This window comes from Pelecanus crispus, chromosome 6 (assembly GCF_030463565.1).
Source record: "Pelecanus crispus isolate bPelCri1 chromosome 6, bPelCri1.pri, whole genome shotgun sequence".
Taxonomy (NCBI): domain Eukaryota; kingdom Metazoa; phylum Chordata; class Aves; order Pelecaniformes; family Pelecanidae; genus Pelecanus; species Pelecanus crispus.
This window is the reverse complement of record NC_134648.1, coordinates 66360731-66373722: the sequence shown is the minus strand read 5'-3', so window position 1 is coordinate 66373722 and position 12992 is coordinate 66360731. Positions and strand designations below refer to the sequence as shown.

Sequence of the window (12992 nt, the reverse complement as noted above, 5' to 3'; positions counted from 1 at the left end):
ACCCAAACCCTAAGAACAGTTACTTTCCAAAAAGCGATAGCTAAAGGGCAGATCTGCTTCACTGCTGGCCACAGCCAGTTTACTAACAAGTACATTTGTCTTGCTGTTCACTCCTGTACAATTAACAGTGTTGGCACTATTTCATTTACTAAATTCCAGTCATTACAGCTGTGCAAACTTATGGCCCTAATTTGTATTTATACTAATATGTGTATATAAACATGCGCTGCTTTAGCCATGTAAAGAAGCCTTAAAGCAAATGAACAAATATTTATTCTAACAGAGCAGTGTAAGAGAGCCCAACCATAAAACACAATCAGGTCAAGCAGTTCTGATTATGTCTGTCCACCAAACAGTTTAATTTCAACAATGGCATCTTTCCTAAGGCATTCCAAACAGAAATCCTGCAAAGACATACGGGGAGATGTAGAACTGCATTTTCAAAATCCAGCCTCCTTTCCCAAGGCCAGCATTGTGTAAATGAGGGGAGGAGAAATAACAAATACTCTCATTTACTTTGGCTTTTTTTTTCCCAAAACATTTCTTACCTACATTAGGAAAAAAATTCATTAAGTCAACATAATGTGCTTAATGTTTATGCAATTTGATATAATAGTAATTACTTAGTAAGGCCAGAACCCAATTAAGTGTTTTAGTCTGTGTGCTGGAGTGCACAGGAAGCGTTCCAATGATAGATCACTCAAATAAATTTTATCTGGCATACACTTCAAAACCAGAGTTCAAAAACTTCAAGAACAGTTCTGCATGTATGTGCCTGACGCTTAACAAAACATCTTTATTTAAATAGAGGGCTAGAGATTTAGTACGACAAATATATTTACTACTGCTAACCATTCTCTATCATGCTACTTGGAAGATGCAGGCATATTGTATATATAACCCTATGAGATTTAAGTGAGCAGTATGTGGATCACAGGACTCTAGATGACTGTTAAAATCCAGCACATTAGTCCTAAAGTGAATTCTACCATTCAGTATTTTTGGTGTCCCTTAGTTCATACATTTGAATTCCACATCCATGTATCGTCAGAGATGGTGGAGATCCAGCAGCCACAATTTCTTTTCCCTTTTTGCTTTTCAGAAACAGGTATCCTTCTCAGCAGATCAATGCAATGCTTATTGTTAAAAACAAGATATTATCATAGAATCATAGAATGCTTTGGGTTGGAAGGGACCTTTAGAGGTCACCTAGCCCAACCGCCCTGCAGCGAGCAAGGACATCTTTAACTCTAGATCAGGTTGCTGAGAGCCCTATCCAACCTGACCTTGAAGGTTTCCAGGGATGGGGCCTCCACTACCTGTCTGGGCAACCCGTTCTAGTGCCTCACCACCCTCACTGGAAAAAATGTCTTGCTTATATCCAGTCTAAATCTACCCTCCTTTAGTTTAAAACCATTACTCCTTGCCCTGTCACAACAGGCCTTGCTAAAAAGGTTGTCCCCATCCTTCCTCTTCCTATAGGCCCCCTTTCAGTACTGAAAGGTCGCAATAAGGTCTCCTCACAGCCTTCTCCTCTCCAGGCTGAACAACCCCAACTCCCCCAGCCTGGCCTCGTAGGAGAGGGGCTCCAGCCCTCGGATCATTTTGGTGGCTCTCCTCTGGACCCGCTCCAACAGGTCCATGTCCTTCTTGTGCTGAGGGCTCCAGAGCTGGACACAGTGCTCCAGCTCAGGTCTCACCAGAGCAGAGTAGAGGGGCAGAATCGCCTCCCTCGCCCTGCTGGCCACGCTGCTTTTGATGCAGCCCAGGATTCGGTTGGCGGCCTGGGCTGCAAGCACACACTGTTGGCTCATGTCCAGCTTTTCATCCCCCAGTACCCCCAAGTCCTTCTCCGCAGGGCTGCTCTCAACCCCTTCATCCCCCAGCTTGTATCGATATCGGGGGTTGCCCCGTCCCAGGTGCAGGACCTTGCACTTGGCCTTGTTGAACCTCATTCACACAGGCCCACCTCTCCAGCTTGTCCAGGTCCCTTTGGATGACATCTTGTCCTTCTGGCGTGTCAACTGCACCACTCAGCTTGGTGTCAACTGCTAGTGATGACAAAAATTCAAAGCTAAAGCAAAATGCAATTCTTACTAGGAAATACATTCTTACTAGGAACCATGAGGGTGCTTAGCAACTGCAGAATCCCACTATCAGAGCTGCTGTTACAGGGCTACATGCACCTGCTCTCCAAACGTGAATCCGCTGGGAATCTCCACCCCAGGGAAGCTGCTTGGCCAGCAGTGCTGGTTCTCTGAGCATCTTCATCCAGAGACCTGCTGGAAAATGCTGCAACCCCCCTCTCAGCAGCACATTTGGGTTTCCTCTGCAATGGGACTCTGCTTCATGGGACTGACACCCAGCCCAGTGTGTCCGCACGCTGAGCTGGGATGCAGCCATCACGCACGCAGGCACCAAGGCTGCAAGGGCAATGCAGCAGCCTCGTAGTATAGATTCAGCCAGGCTCCTGCTGGAGGTCTAGATAATACTCAGGGCTATCGAAAATTTTATCTTTACATGCATGCTCTCTAAAACAAATACGTCTATTCAGAGAGGATCTATATGCATAAACACGCTACTTCCTCTTGAAAATAAGTGTTGTGATTTTGTTGTGATTCTAAACTAGGAAGTGTTATGAAAAGGGGAATATTCCACCCAGCTGCAAAAAAGAAACGTGTGTGGTATGAGCCAAATGAAGATTAAAAACGAAATACCAGTTAAACTCAGACTGGCATACATCTCAAAAGAGATCAATTCCATCTGAAGTGTTTCAACCTGAAGATAGACCAGCTGAGCTAACAGTGAAGGAAGGAAATAAGTTAATAAATAAATAAATAAATCAAGCCTGAGGCAAATACTAAAAGCACTCAAAAAAAAAAAAAAAAAAACCAAAACATAAAAAAAAAAAAACCCACAACACACACACCACCACACCAAAACCAACAAACAAAGCAACCAAACCAGAGCAGTAAGAATCAGGAAAGCAGGGCTGGAAGGCTAAAACGGTTCCCGGTCACACAGACAGGGTGGCAAAGCACTCTCGGGAGCTGCAGAATAATTGTAGTCTAAACCATAGTGTGATATGCACTTCACTTACCTCAGAGTACCTGGCATATGTCTAAGCAACTCTGAAGGAGCACAATTGATTAAAAAGGTATTTTGACAGACTTTTTTGCGTTTGGAACAGGATTTTGGATAATTGCTCCACAAGCTATAAAAGAAACAGACTGAAAAACAGGAGCAGCCTCTGAGCAGTTGTTTGCACAGGAAGCAATATTGTAGGAAAAGGCAATAATGAAGAACAGTTAATGTGACCTGAGCTGAGGAGGTCAACGTTTTAAAAGAAATAGCTCCACATAACGTAACATAAAAACGTTCTTTCCCATTAGAATAATAGTGCAAGCGTAACGCTGCACGAAATCTATTCCCTAACAGTTGTTACGCTCAGCTTAGTGGTAACGTGCATTCCTGAGGTGTCCTAGACATCCTGTGTCTGACACAGATCCATTCCTCTGAAATACTGATTCAACTGCTCCCTTCTGCAAGCTCCGGCTGCTTCAGACTGCACATCGCTCCCTCCAGCATTCAGCTACTAATGGCCTGAAACTACAAGAACTGGAATAAAATCCTGGTAATATTGAGATACACAGAAAGTTAAATGTAACATTGCTGCTGTGATTTGGACAGTGAAGCAGAAGCTGAAGCAGATATTTCATCTCTTAATTCGCTGCCATTCAGGGGTGCTGTTGACAGGAGATAGAGCCCGGCTCAGCGGAAGAGACACGAGGTTAGGAATTTAGTAAGGCTGGATCCTATTCCTCCTTCCACTGCTGCTTGGCTGTGTAATCCTGGGCGAGTACATCCCCTCCGGGCATCTGGTTCCCCTCCCTCCCTGACACATCTATTTAAACTGCAAATTCAGAGGGGTGGTGACCATCTTGGTAATGACGAAGCATGTACAACACTGCACTAGTATTTCTATTAATAAATATTCCCACTGCTATTAAGTAGTAAAACAAAAAACATGATAGAAATTGAACGGTCAATGAGGCCTTATATTCATTTTGAGGTATTTGGGTATAAAATGTAAAAAGCAAACTTTCCCAAGTGGTAGCAGGCCAGAGGACACCTATGTTCTTTTCCTGCATATTTGGGCAATCCAATTAGAGGTAATTGAGTTTTTAACTACATGAAATTACTTCAAGAATACCATCACTAGAGGCTAAGTCTCCTGGGAGGCTGGGGGAAGGGAGCAAAGAAACTTTATAAAACTGGAAAGAACAGAAGAAGGACAGGGCATGCAGCCTGAAACATGCTGAAGAGGGCACACAGCTGAGCCACTCTAAGGCATTCGTATCTTTTACGAATACGTAAATAGCCGGGCTGCAGACTCAAAGGTTTGCATGTTCCCAGTTCAATCAATTAAAGAGGAGTTAAAAACATCCACACTTCTATGCATTTGTAACCGCAATGGTAATGTAAAGCACAAATCTACAAGCACCAAAAGGCTCCTACAGTCCTGTAAACACCAGAGACATAAAAAGAAAACTAAATTACTGTAATGAAATTAATTCCTGCTGCGTTTGCAAACTGCCATTCATGTGCAATGCATATGAGCACCTCTTTTACACGTTAAAATTAGCTTCATATTAAAGCCACCTCCCAATCAGAAATGGTCACTATATTCACCAAGAAACAGAAGAATGGTTCTGTTGCTGGACCTTAAGATTTGTTTTGCACACCCTGATAAGCCCTAGAAATGCTAGAAACGTCATTCATTTCCGACAACCTTTGCTCTTTTTGACAGCTACTAAAATCTAAAGTACAAGCATTGACAGGAAATAGTATTTTTAGCACTACTGCAACAATTAAGATTGCTACAGTTTCTTTTGTAGCTCTACACTGATTTGAGATTAGATTTAATAAGACTGTTTTAAATATTCAGATACGCTGAAAGCCTATTTCTCAATATCATCAGCATGATAAGCAGAAAACTGAAGCACTTTCTCCCCCCACTTAGAGGTAAATCAAACTGATTGATGAGGAAGGTATGCTTCATGCACAGAAGATACAATTTACTGAAATAAAATTTAGAAGTTAATGAGCAGACTGCAAAGAAAAAACGGCTTCCACTTGAAAGGAGTAAAAAAACCCCAATTTAACAAAAGGAAAAGTGAAGGAGACCCTATCCCCATCAGCTAATTGTCTGTCTTGTGCTATAGGGGATGCTCTTGCTTAGCTTACAACTGAGAGACACTCCCTCCTCCCCCTGCAAGCATAGGAACTCCACAGCACTAATATGACACCTTAAATGAGCCAACTTCCTTGAGCATTGCCCAGGAGACTAGAATGGGCATGCCTCAGTTCAGAAACTGAGAAACATGTCCAATTATCAGTCAGGCTGAAGAACGGCTCTGACCAAGACCATCCCAGGAAAAACAGTCATGTTCAAGCTGGGGCGGGGGGGGGGGGGGGGGGGGGAAGTGGATTGCCACAACTGGCATATTTTTACAGCCTTTGTGTAAACACAAGCTCCAAATTAGCCAGCATTTCAGCTAGCTCTATCTGGCTTCCCTTCTTTTGAAAAAAAATTAAGGAAAACACCCACCAGAAAAGGTCAGCGGCCAAACTATTAGGAAAAAATAAAAGCACAGAAGAATGTACACAGTCATTCATTAAACATGTGCTGCTGAAATTCTAACAGTGAGCACAAAACAGACTTTTCACAGAAACTATATTTAATATGCAAAACTGTTGAGCCAAACAGAGCATTAATTAGAATAGTATTTTTTAAGAAATTCTCAGTACTCCCCTAGAGCTGCCCCCACTAATATGCGTGATGTGAACCCCATGGCTTAGAGAGGAGCAAAGCTAAAGCAACTGTAGAGTGCTGCCCTTGAAGGGCAGCGCAACAAAAGCTCTACTTATTTCAAGTGTACACCTATGCAAAACAAGTGGACTGAGCATCTCCGGTTTTTAGATAAACACTCAACCTGGAAAATAAGCATCTCATAAGGTAGGTGCCCAGGTGGGAATTCACCTTACACTGTCACTAGAATACACTGTCACAGATCATCAACCACACCAAATCATCTACAATGAATGAGCAGTATTGTTTTTTACAAAACTAACTCCATTTTGAGCCAAACAATTTGCATTTGACTACAGTAACTTTCCAAGATGCATCCCCGTCCTAATCAGAAAACATTGAGAATTAGAGATTTCATTGCATTCCAGAGTCAATTTTAACAGTGAGGCCAAGTAACCAGGGGAACGTTCTGAACTTTAGGTCTTACTTGTTCCTTCAGTTCCTATTTGTTTAACTAAGGTTACTGGTTCTTGCCACATTTACTGTTGCACTGTCCAGATTTGGCATGTTCTATGTTAAGGAGGTACTTACTGTAAACTGAGTCATATCTTAACCTCTTAAACTAGAGGCAGAATGCAGTACGAAGCATATCTTTCTGCCTTTGAACGGACCTTTGTGGCTCCTCTTTGCGTTCTTTCTGATTTTTGTATTCAAAACACAGTCAGCAGAACTCTTCAGTCCATGAGTCTCCCCAATACTGCATTCAGAAGAAGTCCTTTCCTATTTATTGCTGTACTGTTCATGTACCCAAGGTCCCCCCACACACATATGCTGTGGCCAAGGGTCAAATTGGTTTACCTTAGCTAAACTTCCAAATCCTCTTCACAGAGCCCGTTATTTACTTTTCTATTTATAATTTTGCATTTAGCCATATTAAAACACATTTCATCCAAATGAGGCCAGCTTGTCAAAGCAGCCCTGTAAACTGCCAGCTTGCATGTCATCCACTGAAATTCAACATCTGCTTCCAAACACTGAACTGTGTCCTAGCAGAACACCCACAGAAATATTCCTGTGCTGTGGTAACCAACAACTACTTTAGAAATTACAAGTTAGCCAGTTAATGAACTTATTATGCAGAATCTCAAAATTATTATTGTGTAATGTAATTTCTGTATAATTCTAAAAATCAGTGTCATGTAATAAATAAATCAAGCACCCTGTAAAGAAAATATGGGAACATTAATCTTTCTCTTAAAAAAATGTAATTTTATCAGTGTAAAATCTGTTTTGCTTGGTGTAATCCATTTTCCACAAGTAGTAGTCGTCACCAACTTCAAATATTCCTATCCTTAACTTTATTGTTAACTGTACTTATTCCTAATATTTTTTAAGCTGTTGTTTTTTAATCTAGGACTAAGGTCAGTCAGGGTGAGGGGTTTTGTTTGTTTGTCTGTGACTAACAACTTAAATTAGTCATCTACTCACACTTTCTGAACACTGATAAAGTAACAATCAGTTTTCTGGAATATCCCCTATTATTGCAAATGTTAAGATTTAAATGTCATGAAGCTAGAAATCTCCTCATCCAAGCCCTTCACCATTCCTGGATGAAGTTTACTTAGGGCTGCAGATTTGAGATGTCCACTACCGCATACTGCGTTTAATATCCATTTACAAATGCACTACAAAGTACTTCCATTGTCCTCACCGTGTAACATAAGCTTATATTCTTCCTTTTCCCAGAAGAAAGGGCAACAGCTTTAAGAAATTCTGACAATGTATTTTAACAGCAAGAAAAAGTACAGGCATTCAGCTAGAATATTTTTTAAACAGAACAACGAACATTTTCTGCCCATTAGCTTTTCTACACAAACAGAAAATGTCTCACAAAGCACATCAAGCTCCTCCAGACTCTTAGATTTTAAAAGAAAAGGAAGAAGGTATGGTTTATACTACAGGAATACAAGAAAACAATCTGCACAACTTTGCAAAAGCTGACACTACTTTTGGAAAAATAAGCTCCAAATGCTTCAACATTGTGAACTCTTTGGGGGACAATGAACACAGCACAGATATCCCTGACAAAATAAATTGATTAACTGAAGGGAGATTAGTTTGATGCAAAGGTTTTTGCATTGCTAACTTCTTGGTTTGTTGAGGAGGGTGTAGAGCGTGTTGGTTGTTTTCAAGACATCATTTACCATTACCAATTCTAAAATACAAAGTCTAAAAAAACTGCAGAGATTTAAAACAAGACAAAACAGGAAACAGTTAGGTGCAAAAAAGATCAGTAACTCATGCTCCCACCCCTAAAATGCCCCACAAAACTTTACATTTCCACACACAGGCTGATGCATACTTGCACCATGTCATGATAAAGAACAGGAATGCTGACAGATCTTTAGCTGTCACCGTAGCAGTAACACATTTGCAAAAATATGTGTTGCTTCCTAGAGTCCAATAACAATGAAAATAGCATCCTTAACCACTCAGCACCATTTTCTAAATTGTCTGTCTCATACTCACGGATTATTGCAGTACTTAAAGTAAACCTGAAGGGCAGCCTATTCTTGAACTTCAAAAACTTCAGCTTCCAGAATTGGTACATAAATGAGACAAAAATAATTCAAAGTACACCATAACTTGTCAGGGAAAGAGGTATAGCTTGTTTTTTGACAACTATGCAACGAAAATATTTCATATATCCCAAATAGCAGGATGATTAAATTCTTAGATTAATTCCTAATTACTTATTTAACTGGAAGAGAACAGTCTATTTCATTTAATAAGCAACTCAGGTTTAAATAACCTCTAAATTTCGTATGAGGAAATCCTCGGTCTTTTGAAAGGCATTAAAAAAAGCAATAAGCAAGTCTTACCATTTTGATGCCAGTGGAAAACGTGACTGGTTTGACAGGTTTGGGTTTTTCCAGTTGCATTTCTAGCTGAGTAGATCTGTCCTTATGCTGAGCTAAAAGCAGTGAAGCAGGAAGACTGGAGCTCTCCTGTAAACATGAGGAACAAATTTGAATGCTAAAACAAAACCAACAGTAATTAACACTGCATATCGTTCAAAACTGCAAGCTGTGTCTGAAAGGTCATCACTAGCAGAGCAGCGTAATGCTAAGTACCTTCTCTATGAGAGACAGTTTACAGAAAACGATCATTCTCAGTAATAAGAAAAAGCTGCAGCAACCTCATAAATCAGAGTAACCTGCAAACAACCATTTTTATAGAATCCACATTAAAGACAATATAACAGGCTCCTTATTCCAACTGGCCAATGCAACTGTATTTATTAAAATAAAAAAAAAAAAATTAGAACTTAATCAGAGAAGAAATAATACCAAGTAGTATAACTTGGATCAGATGTTTATCTAAGACGCATTCTTTCTACCAATGAACTCAGACCAGTTTGAAATTGTTTCCCATTAGATTTCACCTGAGGCCGTTTGGAAATGATCCTTGCTCTGCTTTGCACAATGGCACTATTGTAAGTGCAACCAACGGCATATTTATTTTCTCGTTCACCAACTTATTTTTAGGGAAGCCAGCCAATTTTTAAAAAAAAATATATAAAAAGTAACAAAATGAATAGTTAAGCAAATGAACTACTTAAACTCTCAGAACAAAATTATTATTAACATACATATATGTAACTGCATTCTTGAGAGAGTCAGAAAATTACCGGCCAAGTAATTTTCTAATAAACTAGTGTGACTATCCACAGGCACACCAAAATCCTCAAGACTTCCTAGCTAGAACGACCGTGAAGTTGAGAGCAGGGAAGAAGTTCAGATGGATTCTGCACAGGCTGTTCTAGCACACTATTTTATTCCTAAGGCCCTCAAACATCACATATAGTTCTGTTTCATGGAAACAAGCAAATATGGAACTATGAACCATATTTGTTACGCACAAAACCAAACAATCTCTAATAAACCGGACTGTGATTTTTTACTTAGGGTTCACGGTTGTAAGTTGGAAGTTTCTAATGCCACAAGATGCCTTGTTGTTCATGGTATCCTAGAGAAATCTTCTAAAGTGGTCATGAAGAAGAGTCATGTTGTACGCTGACTTTTCACATCACTCTCCAGTCCTCTTTCCTCTCTAACTTTTTTACACTCACTTTGTCTTACAACTAGACCGCAAGTGCTAAAAGCAGAAAAGTCTCACATGATGAGATCTGGTCCAGATTTGTATCACAAATACAACATCTAAGGCACAGGATTCTACTCACATTTCTGTGATTAACCAGGAAGAGGGGAGGGAAGAGGTTAAAAACCTAAATTGTCATAATAAGAGACACCTAGTTTCTGTACAACTGGGAGAAAATTTGGACCACAAATGCAGTAGTTTACACTCTGCATCTTCAAAGTGTTGTACATGTCTGTAACCACCATGCAGCAGCATGTGCTGCCAGCTGTCAGCAGAGTTTAAGGAAGTTGGACTATTTTAATCATCAGATTTAACATGCTGGGGGAGAAGGGAAGAGTGTGAAGCGTTCTCTGATTCATTTTGCCCTCTCATATTCCTTAAACATTCACTGCATTTCTAATACAATATGTGAAGGAAGCCCATTTTTGTACTAGCTTCTCAAGAGTTCGCACAACCGGTAACCAGATTACACAACTGTGGGAAACCCACACTGCCAGCAAGCCACCACATCCGTGATTGTTTGTCCTTTCTAATACGCACATAGCCCTTCTGTTAACTATTAACACACATGAAAGGTCCAGTCCTGTAAGCATTTATCCAATTTTCTGTAGGGGAAAACAAACTGCCTAATAGTATGAACAAAGCTAGTTATTTGCAAAAATTTCTGAAAAGATTGGTCTCAAAAACCCCGATGTCCTGGTAAAAGTGGGGACACAGTGTCTTTAAGGCATGCTGCCCCTTGCTTGACTCCAGGCTATGCCATGGCCCAGGGAAAACCCGCCTCTGCCATGTGTTGCAATGCCATTTTGCGCATGCCTGGGAAGTACGGGCTCTTGAAGAGGAGATAGCAAGTCCCACGACACACAAGACATTCAAAAGCAGATTTATAATCCTCTGTACACAGGTGAGAGAGTTTACACGGTAAATAAAGGAAGTGCTTTATTATTCTACTCAGTCCCAATTATCCAAGTCAAGAAGGTTAAAAAAAACCACCCCAAAGACAACACATATACAGCTCTTCCAATAATATGCAAAATGCATTTGAGACTACAAATCTAAATTACAAGGTGTTGTGCTTTTAAAGTGAGAGGTTTTATTGTAAAAGAGGTCACTTATAATGAAGGTAATATAAAATCTGCCTAATTTAGTACTGGGAGGCAAAACAGGCAACAGCCTAGGCAAAGTACCTGATTGCTCTTCTAGTAGCCCGCAATGCCTTGCTCACCTTTCCAGCAAGTGACACTGGCCTTCCCTCCCTGCTCCCAGCAAAGGACAGGTTCATGGAACCTTGGCCCCAGGTCCAGTCCTTTCTGCGTGACCCACTGAGCTCCTCAGGCTGACCAGGAACCAGAGCCTGCAGCACAACATTTTAAATACCAAACATTTCTGCACCTTTTTCCCTGGCTAGACTATCCAAACTATAAGCCCTTTGAAGATGGGACAGTATTCTTGTACTCTTTTTGTAAATAACTGAGACCTTTACTCAATATGATAATACCATAAATAATACATAAAAGAAACTGCGAATCTCCTCAGTCGTTAGGATTTAAGCACCAAAGGTAAAATTCTCCTCTTGGAAGAGGGAAGGCCCAACATCTCTACCAGCACCACATAAAAAATTTGTCTTAAATTTTCTCCTGCTGCCCAGGGAGGTGGGAGGCAGTGAGGGGGCGGAATCTTGGAAAAAATGACCAAGACCCAGGTCAAGTAGGCTGTAGGTTCCCAATGCCAGGTGATGCATCCAAAAGAGACGACTCAAAACCAACAGGTGAAGCATTGGCTTCCCACCTTCCTCTGCACTCACAATCCTGCCAGGTCAGTAGTTTTGCCACTAGTATCACTGTAGCCAGAACTTAATCCCAGCTGTTTTAGCACAGTACCAACAACCACAGATATAATATTATTTTTAATGTAATTCTTTACACTGCTACTACTTACATTTGCTTTTGCTGCATTTCTCAATTAAGTTTTACTTATGATCAGCTTCATTTTCAGATTTGCAGCACAGCATTAGAAGGATTTCAGAGACCATAGGAAATGTTTATTTGTTTAACAACTGCTGGTTTTCCAGAGACTTTGTAAGTCATTATACAAACACTTCAGTGCTGGTTTTATAAACCTATAGTATTACAAAACAAGTTTTGGCTCCAAATCAAGTTGACAGTGCCCTTTCATAAACACAGACCAAACTTAAAATTGCCCAGTTTCCTTCCTCAGCCTTTAAAAATCACCTTTCTGTTGTTTTAGAATATTAAGATATGTTTTAACAGCAATACATATGCAATCACAGTTAAAACTACCTATTTTGCTCATGTTTTAAAGATTATTTATAACCATTCTTTCCTCAAGCCATCTGGTGAAGTAGGTTTCCAGTAAAACCAACTGCTGTGCAAAAAAAACCAAACACACACACACACACCCCCCCATCACTGGTCTCTAGTAAATTAAGAGCATGTTTTAGAACAGGATTGAAATTAAGTCAGAAACCAGTTCAAAATCCCTATCCTGAACCATTAAATTCAAGTTCATAGTGGAGCTTTTATTAATTCATCTGCCGCTCAAACTATTCCTAATTGTGTAGATTGTAAGCACTTTTACCTTTAAAGTGAAAAGAGACTGCTGGATACACAGTTACAGATTTGAGGATTTTCAGTGAACCTTTCTGCTCATCCCTGTCTACGAAAAATGAAACACCAGCTCATTTCAGCAAAACCAATGACAGGTTGCCAGGACTCCTGGCTTAGGAAAAGGCAGCTCTTCAGGAGAGCCCCTGAAACTCCTAAATTGCACATCAGTGTGCTCTCTGCATGTCAGTGCCTTCTGCACTGTTTCAAAGAGGAACTCTACTTTTCCAGGAAAAGTAGAAAAACATCTCCATCTTGAATAAGAACTAGGAATACAAAGCAAGAATTAATATGAGATAAACTGAGAGAAATTAGGATTTAAATCTGCCAGGCAGCTTTAAACTGACATAGCTGCACACATGCATGCATGCATACATACTTCTTTTTTCTGATTT

General features: G+C 40.3%; 1 protein-coding gene across 3 annotated transcripts in view; it reads right to left on the bottom strand.

Annotated features, from left to right (window-relative positions):
* Positions 1–12992, bottom strand: part of MNAT1 (MNAT1 component of CDK activating kinase) — a 130505-nt gene that overhangs the window by 58964 nt on the left and 58549 nt on the right. For 2 of the 3 annotated variants that reach the window (XM_075712498.1, XM_075712499.1), the window contains exon 6: positions 8695–8820. The exons of the other annotated variant lie outside the window; for it this stretch is intronic. In XM_075712498.1, the coding sequence (XP_075568613.1) occupies positions 8695–8820 (126 nt within the window). The remainder of the gene's footprint in view (positions 1–8694; positions 8821–12992) is intronic. 3 annotated transcript variants of the gene reach the window in all.